We start from the raw sequence: 17,653 nt of genomic DNA on the forward strand, positions 1-17,653 counted from the left end.
CTCACAATCATTTGTGAAGAGGGCGCCCAATGAAAGAGAGATTCAAGAGGGAAGCCGGTTCAACTGAGAAGGCATGACCTCAAACCCGTGGCTAGAGGATGGTTAGAGTTTATCCAACGCTCAATCATTCCCACTAGCAACCGGTCCGAAGTTACTATAGACCGGGCTATCATGATTCATAGCATCATGATTGGAGAAGAAATAGAAGTTCATGAGGTGATATCCCAAGAATTTTATAAAGTGGCGGACAAGTCCTCTACCTTGGCAAGGTTAGCCTTTCCTCATCTCATTTGTCACCTCTGTTATTCGGTTGGAGTTGACATAGAGGGAGACATCCCCATTGATGAGGACAAGCCCATCACTAAGAAGAGGATGGAGCACACAAGAGATCCCACTCATCATGAAATCCCTGAGATGCCTCAAGGGATGCACTTTCCTCCACAAAACTACTGGGAGCAACTAAACACCTCCCTAGGAGAATTGAGTTCCAACATGGGACAACTAAGGGTGGAGCACCAAGAACATTCCATTCTCCTCCATGAAATTAGAGAAGATCAAAGAATCATGAGAGAGGAGCAACAAAGACAAGGAAGAGACATTGAGGAGCTCAAGCACTCCATAGGACCTTCAAGAGGAAGAACAAGCCGCCATCACTAAGGTGGACCCGTTCTTTAATTTCCTTGTTCTTTACTTTCCTGTTTTTCGAATTTTAGTGCTTATGTTTATCTATGTTTGTGTCTTGTGATCATTAGTGTCTTAGTGTCTATGCCTTAAAGTTATGAATGTCCTATGAATCCATCACCTTTCTTAAATGAAAAATGTTCTTAATTGAAAAGGAAAAGAATTGCATGAATTTTGAATTTTATAACAGTTTAATTATTTTGATGTGGTGGCAATACTTTTGTCTTCTGAATGTATGCTTAAACAGTGCATATGTCTTTTGAATTTGTGGTTCATGAATGTTGGCTCTTGAAAGAATGATGAAAAAGGAGACATGTTACTGAGGATCTGAAAAATCATAAAAATGATTCTTGAAGCAAGAAAAAGCAGTGAATACAAAAAAAAAGAGAAAGAGAAAAACGAAAAAAAGGAAGAAAGAAAAAGAAAGAGAAAAAGAAAAAAAGAGAGAAAAATAAAAAATAAAGTTGTGATCCAAGGCAAAAAGAGTGTTCTTAAGAATCCTGGACACCTCTAATTGGGGACTCTAGCAAAGCTGAGTCACAATCTGAAAAGGTTCACCCAATTATGTGTCTGTGGCATGTATGTATCCAGTGGTAATACTGGAAGACAGAGTGCTTTGGGCCACGGCCAAGACTCAATAAGTAGCTGTGTTCAAGAATCATCATACTTAACTAAGAGAATCAATGACACTATCTGGATTCTGAGTTCCTATAGAAGCCAATCATTCTGAATTTCAAAGGATAGAGTGAGATGCCAAAACTGTTCAGAGGCAAAAAGCTAAAAGCCCCGCTCATCTAATTAATACTGATCTTCATAGATGTTTTTGGAATTCATTGCATATTCTCTTCTTTTTATCTTATTTGATTTTCAGTTGCTTGAGGACAAGCAACAATTTAAGTTTGGTGTTGTGATGAGCGGATAATTTATACGCTTTTTGGCATTGTTTTTAGTATGTTTTTAGTATGATCTAGTTAGTTTTTAGTATATTTTTATTAGTTTTTAGTTAAAATTCACTTTTCTGGACTTTACTATGAGTTTGTGTGTTTTTCTGTGATTTCAGGTATTTTCTGGCTGAAATTGAGGGACCTGAGCAAAAATCTGATTCAGAGGCTGAAAAGGACTGCAGATGCTGTTGGATTCTGACCTCCCTGCACTCGAAGTGGATTTTCTAGAGCTATAGAAGCCCAATTGGCGCGCTCTCAACGGCGTTGGAAAGTATACATCCTGGGCTTTCCAGCAATATATGATAGTTCATACTTTGCCCAAGATTTGATGGCCCAAACCGGCGTTCAAAGTCACCTTTAGAATTCCCAGCGTTAAACGCCGGAACTGGCACAAGGATGGGAGTTAAACGCCCAAACTGGCACCAAAGCTGGCGTTTAACTCCAAGAAGAGTCTCTACACGAAAATTCTTCAATGCTCAGCCCAAGCACACACCAAGTGGGCCCGGAAGTGGATTTTTATGTCATTTACTCATCTCTGTAAACCCTAGGCTACTAGTTCTCTATATATAGGACATTTTACTATTGTATTAGAATCTTCGGATCTTTGGAATCTTTTTCTTTAGATCTTTTGATCATTGGGAGGCTGGCCTCACGGCCATGCCTAGACCTTGTTCTTATGTATTTTCAACGGTGGAGTTTCTACACACCATAGATTAAGGTGTGGAGCTCTGCTGTACCTCGAGTATTAATGCAATTACTATTGTTCTTCTATTCAATTCCGCTTGTTCTTGTTCTAAGATATCACTTGTTCTTCAACTTGATGAATGTGATGATCCGTGACACTCATCATCATTCTCACCTATGAACGTGTGCCTGACAACCACCTCCGTTCTACCTTAGATTGGGTGGATATCTCTTGGATTCTTTAACCGGAATCTTCGTGGTATAAGCTAGAACTGATGGCGGCATTCAAGAGAATCCGGAAGGTCTAAACCTTGTCTGTGGTATTCTGAGTAGGATTCAATGATTGAATGACTGTGACGAGCTTCAAACTCCTGAAGGCGGGGCGTTAGTGACAGACGCAAAAGAATCACTGGATTCTATTCCGGCCTGATTGAGAACCGACAAATGGATAGCCGTGCCGTGACAGAGTGCGTTGAACATTTCCACTGAGAGGATGGGAGGTAGCCACTGACAACGGTGAAACCCTTTCATACAGCTTGCCATGCAAAGGAGTAAGAAGGATTGGATGAAGACAGTAGGAAAGCAGAGAGACGGAAGGGACACAGCACCTTCATACGCTTATCTGAAATTCCCACCAATGAATTGCATAAGTATCTCTATCCTTATCTTTATGTTTTATTCGTATATCACCATACCCATTTGAGTTTGCCTGACTAAGATTTACAAGGTGACCATAGCTTGCTTCATACCAACAATCTCTGTGGGATCAACCCTTACTCGCGTAAGGTTTATTACTTGGACGACCCAGTACACTTGCTGGTTAGTTGTGCGAAGTTGTAGTGATCACAATTTCGTCCACCAGAAGTACAGGGTGATCAGCCATACCTACAGCGGGGGCACCACTTAGTCAGAATAGGAGGTCGGAAACCCTAAAGCAATAAAAACAAGCCACAACTCGCTGAAACCACCTCCTAGACACCCCTACGCTAACCCAGAATTTAAACTAAACCCAGAAAAACCCAGTGGCGCCCCCTCTAAAAGAAGAAACATCAAAAGCAAGCAAAAATCCAGGCATGCATAGGAAAAATCGCATAGCAAAAAGCACAAAAGAAATACCAAAAGGAAACCAGAAAGCAAGAAAAATAATAAACAACGTACCAGAAAAATACAGAATCTACAAAAGTTGAGGGAAGAACCCAAAAGAGAGAAGGGACACTGAAAGCACGAACGGGATCGAAGCAGCAGCGAAAGAAGAGAGTAGAAGCAGCGGTAGAATGGGAAAACAGGAGAAGAAGAAAAGAAGAATGCATAGTTGTAAGAACCGGACCGGTGATCGAACCGGTCAGGTTACTGGTTCACTGGTTTATTGGTTTAACCGATAAACCGTTGGTTGAACTGGTAAAACCGGTTTCACATGAATAAAAAATATAAAATACTAAAAATAGTCATAAACAATAAATTCAAAATACATATTGTTAGTTCTTCACCAACATTTTAAAGACAACCAAGTTTCAAAGTCTAAATATAACTAATACAAAGATAAACATGAAAGTAGTTAGTACTTAGTACTAGTACATTAGTATCTTAGTTAAACACAATATGGATAACAATTCATAAACTAAATCCAAGGAGTGATTTCGAAGTCGGCAAGTTGCTCTTCATCTGACAAATGTGGAGCTACATCCTGATTGGTTTCATTTTGATTTGCATTTTCCACAGAATTATTAGCTCCATCATCTTCCCGATCATCTTCCAAATCCAATTGATCTAGCATTATAGATAATGTTTCACAAATCAAGATAAAAAATAATATAAAACATGTTATAAGGCATACGAAAATCATAGTTGATCAAAATTCATAAATAAATAAAAGTATACCTAAATCATCTAAAGGTGATTGAAGAGACATATTTGCAAGATCATTTCGTAAAGCATCAATTTCTTCAGGAGTTAAAAATGGTGGTGAATCTTCCAGTTTCCATTCCAAATGATCCTCAAATGCATCAAGACAAATTGGATCATAAACTTGGTTTCTCATTTGGTTCCTATGTTATCAATATATTTCGTTACTCATGTGATGATTAAGATTTTAAAATAATTCTTTCAAGTTTCAACTTAAAACAATCAAGAAAGTACCTTTGTTGTAACCTTAAGTTGTAATGAACATAAACAAGATCATTAAGTTTTTGATGCTCTAGCTGATTCCTCTTCTTTGAGTGAATGTGTTCAAAAATACTCCAGTTACGCTCACAACCTGAAGAGCTACAAGTCTGGCTTAAAACACGAATAGCCAACTTTTGCAAATTTGGTGCTCCACAACCATAAGATTCCCACCATTGATCTTAACATAAAAAACAGATAAATAATTTATCACAATCATAAATATCACATAATAAATTCATCACAATAGTAAAAGACCAAATTTATGAAGAAATTTCACCTGGCATAACAGTGGTTCGTTCACGTATTGCAGAGGGTCTTCCAAAATCTTTCTCAGCATTCTTAAAGATCCTCTTCTCACTTGTCAGCTTAGAATTCAATACAGGATCATCATAAGCATATTTCTCAATGACATCCAACAAGCCAGAAATTGTTTCTTTGTGATTTTCAAATTCTCCAGCATTAAATCAAAAAGCTGGATTTAACCAATAACCAGCGGCATGAAGATTTCTCTTAAGTTGTGCATCCCAACGGGTATCCAAAATCTTCAGATAAGGATCAACAACCTTCTTTCTTTTCTGAAACCTCCTCACCATTTCTTCTCTAGCCTTATAAATAGCTTGATAAAGATAACCCATGGCAGGTCTGTCTTCACTATCCACAATACGTAAAACATGAACAAGTGGCGAAGTAAGCTTAACAATATCAGTGCATTGACTCCAAAATTTAGAATCCAAGACTTGATCCACAAATTTTTTAGCTTTGGCTTCTTTGGAGTAAGCTGAGCTTGTAAATTCTTTAGAAGTCACCATAGCTCTCAGAGGATCCTTTTGAGCTAAAATACTTTGCAAAGCAATGAAATTAGTAACAAACCGAGTTGGAGCTGGACGAAGTATTTCCCGCCCACCTGTAAACTTTCTCATCAAGAACAGTGGATAGTAATGATTATAGATATACTTAGTGATCAGTGAAGCTTGTGACACAGTTTGACTCACTTCTTGCAACTTCCCAATATCTTGAAACATCAGATTAACACAATGAGCTACACAAGAGGACCAATACAATTTAGGAAACTCAGCCTCCAACAATCTTCCCGCAGCAACATAGTTTGCAGCATTGTCTGTTACAATATGCACAACATTCTCAGGACCAACAAACAATACAACATCCCTAAACAACTTAAACAAATTTTCAGCAGTTTTTGAGATATTAGAAGCATCAACTGACTTTAGAAAAACAGTTCCTTTAGGACAATAAACTAAAAAATTAATCAAAGTACGCCTACAACGATCAGTCCATCCATCGGCCATAATAGTGCATCCAGTTTGCTTCCAAATCTCACGATAACCATCAATCATCTTCCTCACATCCTCAACTAATTTACTCAACAAATACCCACGGACTCTTGGATAACTTGGCCCTTTATACCCTGCACCCATGCTTGCAATAGCATCAATCATTGGCTGATAGTAAGCTGAATTAACCGCATTAAATGGAACAGAGGCATCCACCATCCATTTTGCAATAGCAATATCACACTTCTCCATAATTTCTTTGCTTTGAAGAACGCTTTTGATAGTTGGTTGAGCTCCGGGTGTTGTTGCCGATGGAAAATAGGATTGTAAACCTTTGACTTGTTTTCCTTTTCTAGAGATAGGTGTTGGAACCCTGGATTTTTGTTGTTGTTGCATCTCATTACGTTCGATCTCATCAAATTCTCTTTCAACATCATCACAAGCATTATAACTTTCGGCATATTGTTCTTGAGTTTTTCTTTTCTTGCTTCGAAGCTCTTCAATACTTTCATGGAATTGGTGTCTCACTACAGCTGGCACCTTTCGACAAGACTCAATATCTCCTCCTTTTCCAGCCAAATGAAGTTTAAACCGATGAATTCCTCCACCCCTAATAAGCTTCTCACAATATATGCATAGCAGAATTGTTTTTCCAGACTCCACAACTTGTTTACAATGACCCCATGCAGGATCGGTTTTTGCTCTATTATTGTTTTTTTGGGTTCCGATTGATGCATCAGGAGTTTATCCTTGTTCTTGCGAAGATGGTGTTTCTGATGGTGTATTCGCAGAAGCCATTCTAAAAGAATATGGAGTAGCAAAACCGCAAAATTTCCTAGTTCCTATTCCCTATTCAGCAAGACAGCAACCTTAAATTCTTAAATAGTTAAATTTCCTATTCAGCAAGACAAGCAAATTCATATTTCATAGATTCAAATCAAGCATATAATCCAACAGTTTCATATTTCCAGTACAAATCAACAAAACATAAATTGATTTACATGAAAAATTTGATTTACATAACATGAAAAATGCAACAGCCAACAGTTTCATATTTCATGTCCTAATCCAACAGTAAATTTACAAGGAAATTCAACAAGCATATTCAACAAGCATATTCAACTATTCAAGTGTAATGTATTCAACAGTTTCAAATTTCAACAAGCATATTCAACAAGGAAATTCAGCTTAACAGAACTTACAGTAACAGAACATAGCAGAGTGTAATGTATTTCACACAACAATCATTAAACTTCAAGTGCAGAACAGAGCAGAAGCAGATTACAGAACTGGAGCAGTGGAGCTTACCTGTTGACAGAGTCACAGAGCAGTAGCACTAGAGCAGAAGGGCGACGACGCTGGAATGGCGAGTTCGACTGCGCGCAACGGCTGACCGGCGAGTTCGCGGGTGGCGGGTCTGCTGTTCGGAGAGGATGACGAGCTGAGTTGGTTGAGTTGGTTTCTTCAGAGCTCAGACCGCCGGTGAGACGAAGAGGATGACGGGCTGGGGGCTGGGTGAGTGAGGTGAGGGCAGCGGACTGGCGGAGGGCTGGTAGTGGTAGGGTTTCGCCGTTAGGGTTGGGGGGAATAGCCAAAAGGGGAGGGAAATTGGAACTGCAAACTGGGATAGGGTGGGGCGTGGGGGTGGTAGCCCATAGGGCTTTTCTTATTTTTTTTAAATAAACCAAAACGACGTCGTTTTGGAAAAAGAGTAAAAAAAAAAAATTTCCTAAACCTGTCGGTTAACCAGAAACCGCCGGTTTTTCGGTTTTTATCAAAATCGGCCGGTTCAACCCGGTTCAAAACGGTTCTATTCCTTATCCGGTTACATCACTCAACCGGACCAGTCCTGGATCCGGTTCACCGGTTTTCCGATCGAACCGGCCGGTCCGGTCCGGTTCTTACAACTATGGAAGAATGGAGTAATGAGGGGATTATGAAAGTAAAAAGAAGGCAAAGGGCGTAACCGTCGAGGAGGATCGCCAAAAAACATGGGCATATTCGTCATTTCACGTAAATTTCAAATCATGAAATGATGGGCATTTAATGCCCAGCACAGAAGCCAAGGAGGCAGCGTCACAGGAGAGACGAAATGATCACGCGTGGGGAACACGAATGGTATCAGCAAGCTCCCGAAAAGAGGAGTACATCCCGGCTCGGTGAGTAAGTCAAACATGTCCAGTCACGAGCTTCAAACCTCGAGACTAGCGCGTTGGGGGCACTGTTATGGACTCGCATGGTCTAGACCCAACGACCCGGCGGGTCGGGAACCCCACCCTGGTCCAAACCCTAACCATCATGATAGGAAAACCCGACGGGTCGGTCCCCGGCGTCCGACCTGAAGTCCACGCGACTTGCCACCACGGCTTGAGTCACCACGCCCAGCAAAACGATCGGGTCGGTATCCTCGGGGCAACACCTGAACCCCCGACCCGGGAACCGGAACGACCTGCACCTCTCATGTGGACTAGGACAGCTCATAGAAGCTTCCTAGCCAGTGGGCTAGGTCACTTATGGGCCCGTCCCGCAACAGTATATAAGGGGAGAGGCCAGCTCTCCCCCCAAGGTACGCCGCATCTTACCTAATTTGGCTATCACCTCGTACGGACACTGACTTGATCGTCGGAGTGTCCTTGCATGTGGCCACCCCCCTCGTCCTCTTCACCTCCGGCATCGACAACTCTCTGTGCGCATCGCGATTCCCATTCCAGGTCTACTCGGGGTCTCGCCCACTCACTCTTCCATTACCACCCGACCCGTAGAGCACCCGAGGTCTCAAGGTAACGAACAGTAACATAGTGTACCGAAACACCATCGTTGAGTATTAATTAGTGTGAAGAGAAACCAATAACAACTTTTGTTATTCAATATATAATTTATTCTATTGAAAAATAAATTAATATTTTTTAAACTTATAAATATATTTTTTTCTAATTTCTTACACTATTTTATTTGACAATATTTACCATTAAAAAATAACAAATGACCATACTATTTTACAATATATATGATGTACAAAGTGATTTCTTATCTTAAAATTAATTTTGGTTAGTGAAATAAAATTTAAAATATTTTTTTATTTTCTTACTCAAATTTAAATTTAAATTTATAATGGATTAACAACTCATTTTTTTTATTTCAATAAAAAATAAATTAGTTAGATACAAAATATTCAACATTTAATAATTTCAATCATTTAAATTTTAGTTACTAAAAATTAGATTAAAAATTAATTATAAACTTAATAATCTATAATATATATATATATATATATATATTAATACATAAATAATAATATTCAATGTATTGATTATTTATTTTTTTGACAGAATTAATTATAATTTATTGAGAATTGATTTATTATCAAAATTTTTTCATAAACTTTATAATATGTGAAAATGTGATCTTATTTTTTATTATTATTTAATAAATTTTTCATCATATTTAATTATGTAATTAACTTAATTAATAATCTTTATTATTACTTTTATACTAAAAAAATATCAATTTATACTATTTACATATTTTTTCACTACTAATAAATAAATAAGTATTTGCACTATTATACTTATTGTCTTAGATGATGACTTAAATTACTTGTTTTGTATGTTAAATTTATCAAATATTAAGATAAAAAAATTATTCAATAAATTATATAAATAGTCATTACAGAAAAGAAAAAAATTATATATCATATATAATAATCCTTAATATATAGTGTCATGTATATATTAAGATTATCTATTTTAATTATGTGAGTGATTATTATTATTTTTACTTTTTTGTTATATTATAAAATAATATTTAAAACTAAAAAAGAAATAATTAATTTTTTTAATTTGAATTAAAAAATGTCTTGTAAATATATCCAACTTTTACATATACTAAGTGTTATAATATTAAATAGTATAGTATTTGCTATAACAATGACTCAAAATATTAATCCAAGATATATTTGGGCCTAGTAAGACCTCAATGCAAGCAAGATCAACTAAAATCCATTGTTAGGATTAGAAATCCAACTTAGTAGGTTCATTACCTTAAATACCCAATGCAGATGAAGTTCATGTATCCCCTCTTAAATCGGCTCAGATTGGATCCCGTTACTAGTTAGATATATGGTAATGAGTACTCAGGAGAGCATGAGAAGCCCCTTTCCCATCTAGGCCTGGCAGTATGGACCCTATCTGCTGGTACCCAACCTGACCCAATCCAGTCGGGTAGGGTTGCCAATCCGATCCGCTGCGGGTAGGGTTGGGCACGGAGCGGGTTGGCCTGCGGAGCCGGTAGGGTGCGGGTTAAGCCTCAACCCTATCCGCCCTACCCGCACCCCCCTTAAAAATGACCCTATCCGCCCTACCCGCACCCCCCTTAAAAATGTTAAATATGGGAGTTGAACCAAGGACCTTAAGCATTAAGCATGTGCAAAAAGTTCCTAGCCACTAAACCAAGGTTACTTGTGTTATTTATGAGATATTTGTGTCATTATAATGTTTCTTTTTATCAACCCGCGGGTAGGGTCGGATACACACGGGTTAAGCGCGGGTAGGGTTAGGGTTGGGTATTTCTCAACCCGCGGGTAGGATAGGGTTGAGTGTTAGTTAAAAACTCAACCCGCGGGTAGGGTTAGGGTTGGGTTCAAACCCTACCCTACCCTACCCATTGCCACCCCTATTCTCATCCCTCACTCCTATTTAAAAAAAATGCCACAGTTCCTTCTCTATCATTGCAAGTTCCTGTTTAATTACCCCTTAAGAAACGTAGATCTCCTCGGATATCTACGAATATTCTTTGAAAACTTTTTAAAAAAATTAACACAAAAAAGACATAATATAATAATCATAAAATAATCAATTCAATATAAGTCAACACAATTTATAACATATTCGTTATAAGAAATAACATTTCAAAAGGAGAAAACATAAAAACATATTCCAATATAATAACATAATATAATTTTTTGGAACGATAGTGAGCGACGTAGTGACGGACTTGAGAGGCAAAGAAAGTGAGTTAGAGAGAGAGGATTGAGGCTGAGAATGAGTCTAGAAGAAAAAGGAAGAATTTGAATTGGAGGCAGAAATTAGGGTTACTAAATTTAAGAAATGGATTTATGTATATATAAATTAGGATAAATTAATAATTTTATATTCGCGTATATATAATAGGTTCTGTGGGGGCGGGTACTTATATTCATATCCCCATTAGGGGTGACAAATGGAAAAGCCCGCCCTGTCTTGTCAAAAGCCTGCCATATGGTATTCTAGCCTGCCCCGCCCCACCTAGTAATAAGGTGGTCTTGAATTTCTCCCCCGTTCCGCCTAATAGTACGCTGGCGGGTTCTTCTTTTTTTATAAACTATTAAATATTAAACTATATATAATTTCATAACTATTTTAATAAATTTATAATTTCTAAAAACATAAAAAAATTATAATTTTTAAATTCACACACATTAAAGTCTTTATAATTATAAATATGTAATAAATAAAATTATAAACCAAATTTTTCTATGTAATACTATAAATAATATCATGGTCACCCTGAATTATTAGATGTTCAACTCCCATTGATAGCGGTAGAATACTTAAATTGAGACATTTTCAAACTATAATATTTATCAAACAAACAATTAATGAAACACTCATCCATACCTTCTCATTTTGAGTGCATTTATACATAAAAAAAAGTTGAAATAGCAAAAGCGATAAAAATGATAATTTTTTATAATTTTGTATGGCTATTTATATATAGAAGACCAAAAGATCATGATTATCTAACAAAATTAATTTTATTTATTGTATTCAATTTAAATAATTAAAAAATCATCTTATTTTAGTTTAGTCCTTAATTCACATGATTTAAATTTAGCTCAATAAATATTATTTGATTTGATTTAATTATTAGTGAAAAATATCTCGAGAACCTATGTTACTCATAGATTTATAATTTTAATGATTAATTAATTAATCTAATCTAACTAATTAATACAGATAATTAGTATAATTAATTTGATTTAATAAATTAAAAAAATAAATTAAAAAATACTACCAAATCAAATTGATATAAATTATAATAAATTATGTGATATTTAAATATTTAGTCAAATTAATTAGTTGATATAATTAATTTATCATAATAAATTATATTTAATGAGTTTAAAAAAATAAATTACTAAACACTCTCATAAGCATGTCACGTGAATTCAATCATTAAGTGTAGAAACCTGATTTTTATTTAATAGAATAAATAATAAATAGAATATATGAGAATATAATATGTGACATATTTTAATTATGAAATTAGTATTATATAATAGATTTGTTCTGAATTCTTATTGCTTGTTTGTTGCTAATTTTTACGTAATTACTTAATAATTTTCACTTATGAAACTATCAATGAACTAATATTATGATTTAATTAATAAAAATGATGATATTAATATATTTTCATAAGTCTTGTTATTATTAGTAATTATGAAATAGCCATAAATAAATTTATTTTCTTAATGAATGTTAATTTTGTTGTCAAATTTTATATTACCTTCAAAATTTTAGCGTAATTGAGTCTAATTTCTACATTTTGAAATGAATTTATATGAAAAAATTAATATATAAATCATATTATTATTACAAAATTACTTTGTTTAACATAATTAGTGGTGCTTATTTGAACCATTAAATTTAACTTCTAATGATATTAAAGCCAACCTATTTTATTATTTTGTGCCTTCAAAGAATTTACACGACTGACATAAAAATATAACAATTGAAAAAAAATCATTACAATGGATATATTCATTTTAACAAATATTCTTCTATATAATACTATAAAAAAATACATTGGCTACTTTGAATTACTATAGGTCAACTTGTATCCACAGTATTAGAATGCCTAAATTGAGATATATTCATCAAACAAACAATCAATAAAACACCCATCCATACTTTATCATTTTGGATACATTTATATATAAAAGAAATTATACATAAAGAAAAAAAAAAGAAGAATTGAAATAGTAAGAGCGATAAAAATAACGATTCTTATAATTTTGTGTGGCCATCTATATATAGTAGATCAGACAACTATGATTATCTAACAAAATTAATTTGTATTTATTGCACTCAACTTGAATAATTAAGACATTATCTTATTTTAATTTAGTACTTAATTCACATTATTTGAATTTAACTCAATATATATGATTTGATTTGGTTTGATTTAGTTATTAGTTAAAAATATCTCAATTGTCTATTTTATTCATAAATTTATTATTTTAATAACTAATAAATTAATCAAATTAATTAGTACACACAATAAATTTGGTTTAATAAATTAAAAGAAATAAATTAAAAAATACTAATAGAATATTAAAATAAATAAATTAAAAAATACTACAAAATTAAATTGATATAAATTATAATAAATTATATGATATTTAAATATCTAATTAAATCAATTAGTTGATATAGTTAGTTTAGTGTAATATCTTGTATTTAATGAATTAAAAGAAATAAATTGAGAAACACTCTCAAAAATATGTCACGTTAGCTCTATCATTAAGTATAAAAACTCAATTTTTATATAATAGAATAGATTTTGTTTCTTCAAAAATTTTAAAATTTTATTTTTTACATTTATCATAATCAAGAGCTTTCTTTTTTCTTTTGATAGTACCAACATCTTTCTTATTAGATGTAAAATTGGTTGTTAATGAAAAATATATTTATATCTCCAAATTAACATATTAAAAATCAAATAGACTACATGTGTATTTTTGTCAGCTGCATATAATATATCTTTGTATTTGTTTTTTCATTGTTGAAGACAATAAATAAACATATTCATAAAAAGAGATGGATAAGGGGTAAATCCATAAAGAGGTAAAATAAAAAGAGAAATGGATTAGTTATTAATTGTTATAAACTTTAGTAAAAAAACAAAATTGTTTATAACTATTATGACTAAAATTAAAACGTATTGAATTTTAGAGAATAAATTAAAATGTTTTTTAAATATTGGGAGTACATTTTTTATTTAAATAAAATTGTGAATATTATTACTTTTATTTTTTAATAATATTATTTTAAAGAATATTAAGAAATTATAAAAATTATTATTTTTGACATCACTACCATCAATTCAATTTTTTTAATAGTTTTTTTAATCTAGTAATCCAACAACATATTTTATCTCATACTTTTAAATATTGATTAATAAATGATAGCAAAAAATAATAAATTCTGATGACTCTCTAATATTTTTCTATCATTTTTATTCTTCACGTTATTTTTCATAAACTTTGTTTTTAACATTATGGTTGTGTTTGGTTATTGTCTCAAAAGAATAGAGACATAAACACAAAAAGACAGAAATACCATGAACAATGATATACATAAATTTTACAACATATTTGGTGATAATAGTCATAATACACAAGACACATCCATTTAATTTAAAAGTTAATTTTAAAACAACCTCAATATTATCACTATTATTACCACCACCATTATCACTAATTTTTACCATCACTATCATCACTACTGATTATTCAATCTTATTTTAAATAAGTAAAATTATCAACTCCAATTTAAAATATCATTAAAACAATTCAAATTAAAAAACAAAAAAAATTAAAAAAAAGACAGAAACAAATATAAGATAAGAGAGGATGAGGGTTTGTTGACGCATTAGAAGTAAGGCATTGATGGGAAAAATAATAGTGATAGCAAAGGATGACGCGGGAAAAAACAATAGCGTTGGATGACCTTCTTTGTGTCTGCAGTCAGCGTTCGGCAGAAGTAACCTTCTTCGTGTTTGTGATTATAGCGGCATCAGATCTACCATGATAGTCGATCATTACAGCCACTAATATTATTTTTCATCACTAGACCAAGATAGAGATGAAGGAGATAGAGGAAGCGAAAGCGACATCATCGGAGATAATGGTGCAAAGAGGAGAGAATGAGAAAGAGAGATCTAAATAGAAAGAGACATCGATCTTAGGGAGGATAAACACAAATTGCTTTAAAACTGTAGTTATTTGATGGATTTGGGATGATAGAAGATGAGAATGAAACAAATTTGAAAAGAAAAAGTTGAGATGCAGTAGCAAACTAGCAATGGAGGTTAGAGAAGAGAAAGAAGAGAAGAAAAAGCACTACAAGAAAATGAAGTATTTGTAAAAAAAAATTTGTATCAATTTTCAAATTGTTACAAATTGTTGTTTTTTTGTAACAAAGATTAGTTATGGTTACAAAATAAGAATGTTTTGTAACAACATAATAATTTGTTACAAAATGTTTTAATATCTTGTAACATATAATTTCTTTTGTTACAAATTGTGTTAGTTTTTGTAACAAAATAGTATTTTATTGTAAAAATTTATAATGTTTTGTAACAAAAAATTAAATTAGTGCAAAAGTTCAAAATATTTTGTAACAAAAAATTAATTTATCACAAAATTCAGTAATAAAAAATTTTTTGTAACTAAAAAAAATTTTGTTTTGAGATGTTAAACTTTTTAGTGTTAAAAATTTTATAATGTTAAAATTTTTTTGCATGGTAATTTTTTTCAAAAGTTTATTTTTTTCTAAAATATTGGTTTTGATAATTAAGTATTTTTTATAAAATATTAAAAATTAAATTATTAATTTAAAAAAATTGTAAAAATTATTTTTTTAATCTTTTAAAAAAATTAGTATATCTATCTTTATTAATAATCAAATTTTTAAAAATTAATATATCTAATATCTATTAGGAATTAACTCTAAATTCTCATTAGAAATTAATTTCTCAAATAAAAAATATTTAATAATAAAATATTAAAAAATTAAAAACTAAAAAATACTATAACCTGCCTTATGCATTATAAATCTCTGACCTTTTTAAAAATTTAATTATGAAAAATTAATTTTATAAATTTAAGGATTATTATTTTCTAAAATCAATCCCAATAAATCCAATATGATACAATTTTATGTGAAAAAAGTTGTATTTAGTTGAATTTCTAGAATTTATTTTATTGTAAAAGAATTTTAATGACATGTAAGATATTCTAATTATCTATATTATTATATATTATATAAATGTTAAGTTAGCGTGTTTAAAAAATTAATTGATATATCAATTATTTAATTAAATGTTTTAAAATAAATTTTTTATTTTTGTAACTAAGAATAAAAAATATTACAAAAGTAAGTAGTATTTTGTAACAAAATATTATAACAGAAAAATTTAAATTGTTACGAAAAACATTTTAAAGGTCAAATATTGTTATCATTTTTGTAACGACTTTTGATTTTTTGTATCAGAAAAATTTGTTATAAAATATTATTTTGAATTGTAACAGTTCTTTTTTTGTTACAAAAACTTTTTGTAATGGGACATACTACAACGGCCTTTTTTTTTGTTTCAAAATTCTGATTTTTTGTAATAATTTTTTTATTACAAATATTGCTTTTTCTTATAGTAAAAAAAGAATGATGATGGAAGTTAGGTAATTTTAAAATTTTGAAAATTAGTAAGGATTAAAATGTTCAAAAATATATTTAATGGTAGTGTTTGGGCCAGTACATTTTGTGATTTGTAGTCATTAATTAGCCATCATTAATATTTTAACGGTAAATGGTATAAAATTACACACTTTTTTCTTACTGATTAAATACTTGCTAAATTTTAATAAAAATGCTGGCTTTTTAGATTTTTTCATATTTTAATTTGTGTTTTAAACTAAATTTTTATATCTTGTTATTTTGACAAGACACAAAATACATATTCTCTGTGGATAATTATGTGTAATTGTGTCTCTTTTAAATTTATGTCTCATAAAATAAACAATATACATGTATTGTGTGCAGCGTTTGGTTATGTATCTCTTGGGACAGAGACACAGAAACATAGACATTAAAGACATAGACATAAATTATTAGTGTCTATGTAATGTGTTTGATAAACATTGAACAATACACAATAAAATTAGAAAAAGTCTATATTATCCTTATAAAACAAAACAAAAAATATCAGCCACCATTGCTACCACTATCATCCATCATCTCCGCCACTACAGATTCAACATCACACACAATTCACCACAAATCAATCAGAAAAAATTTTATAAGAATCAACAAGAAATTTTATTTTTCAACAGAAAAACAAAAAGGGAGGAGAAGGTAACTGAAGAGTAAACTGTGAAAAGAGAAGAACTAGGGTAAAGGAAGAGGCGGCAATGGCAAACTCGAAGAGAAAGAGGGAGAGGCGGCCATGAGTATCGCGAAGACGGAGGAGAGGCAACAGCCGCAAATCTGGATGAAGAAGGAGACGTAGCGGCGACGACGAATCTAAACCAAGGAGGAGACGAGTGGCGGTGCGCGGATCTGGACAGAGGAAGAGACACAGGGCAGTGCTCGAATCTAGATGAAGTGGGAGACGCAGCGGCGGCGGCATGCGGATCTGGGCAAAGGGGGAGATGCAGCGACGACGACGGTGGATCTAGACGAAAAGATGCGATGCTGATGGCGAATCTAGACGACGGGATGCGACGGCAGAAGGAGGGAGGAAGGAGAAAGGATGTAAGAACCAGATTTTTAGTAAATAGACTTTTCTGGTTAAAAAAATTAGAAAGAAAAAGAGAGTTACAAGGTCAAATTTGGCTTTATGAGGGTAATTAATCCCTCTAAGTCAAATTTGATTAATGGATATTATATACTATTTTACCATTGACTTAGTTACTACACGAGAAATTTTTGAGCCGCAAAAACGTTTTTAGTGACGATTGTGCGTGTATCGAGAAAAATTCTAGTAACCGAAAATCTCAAAATCAGTGGTAAAAATAATTTCTATTCAAGTAAATGTATTTCTAGATTTATATTAGCTATCTCTTCATGATTT

At 32.5% G+C, this 17,653-nt stretch overlaps 1 protein-coding gene across 1 annotated transcript; it reads right to left on the reverse strand.

Moving 5' to 3' along the window:
* Positions 1-3,927: 3,927 nt before the first annotated feature.
* On the reverse strand, positions 3,928-17,209 carry LOC112805438 (uncharacterized). The gene is made up of 6 exons (XM_025847826.1): positions 16,970-17,209; positions 4,963-6,382; positions 4,750-4,905; positions 4,446-4,650; positions 4,188-4,354; positions 3,928-4,076 (listed from the first exon to the last, which is right to left on the reverse strand). Exons 1-6 carry the CDS (start codon positions 17,207-17,209, stop codon positions 3,928-3,930), a joined length of 2,337 nt encoding a protein of 778 aa, XP_025703611.1.
* Positions 17,210-17,653: the final 444 nt, after the last annotated feature.

The sequence above is a fragment of the Arachis hypogaea genome, chromosome 6 (genome assembly GCF_003086295.3).
Source record: "Arachis hypogaea cultivar Tifrunner chromosome 6, arahy.Tifrunner.gnm2.J5K5, whole genome shotgun sequence".
In the NCBI taxonomy this organism is placed as follows: Eukaryota; Viridiplantae; Streptophyta; class Magnoliopsida; order Fabales; family Fabaceae; genus Arachis; species Arachis hypogaea.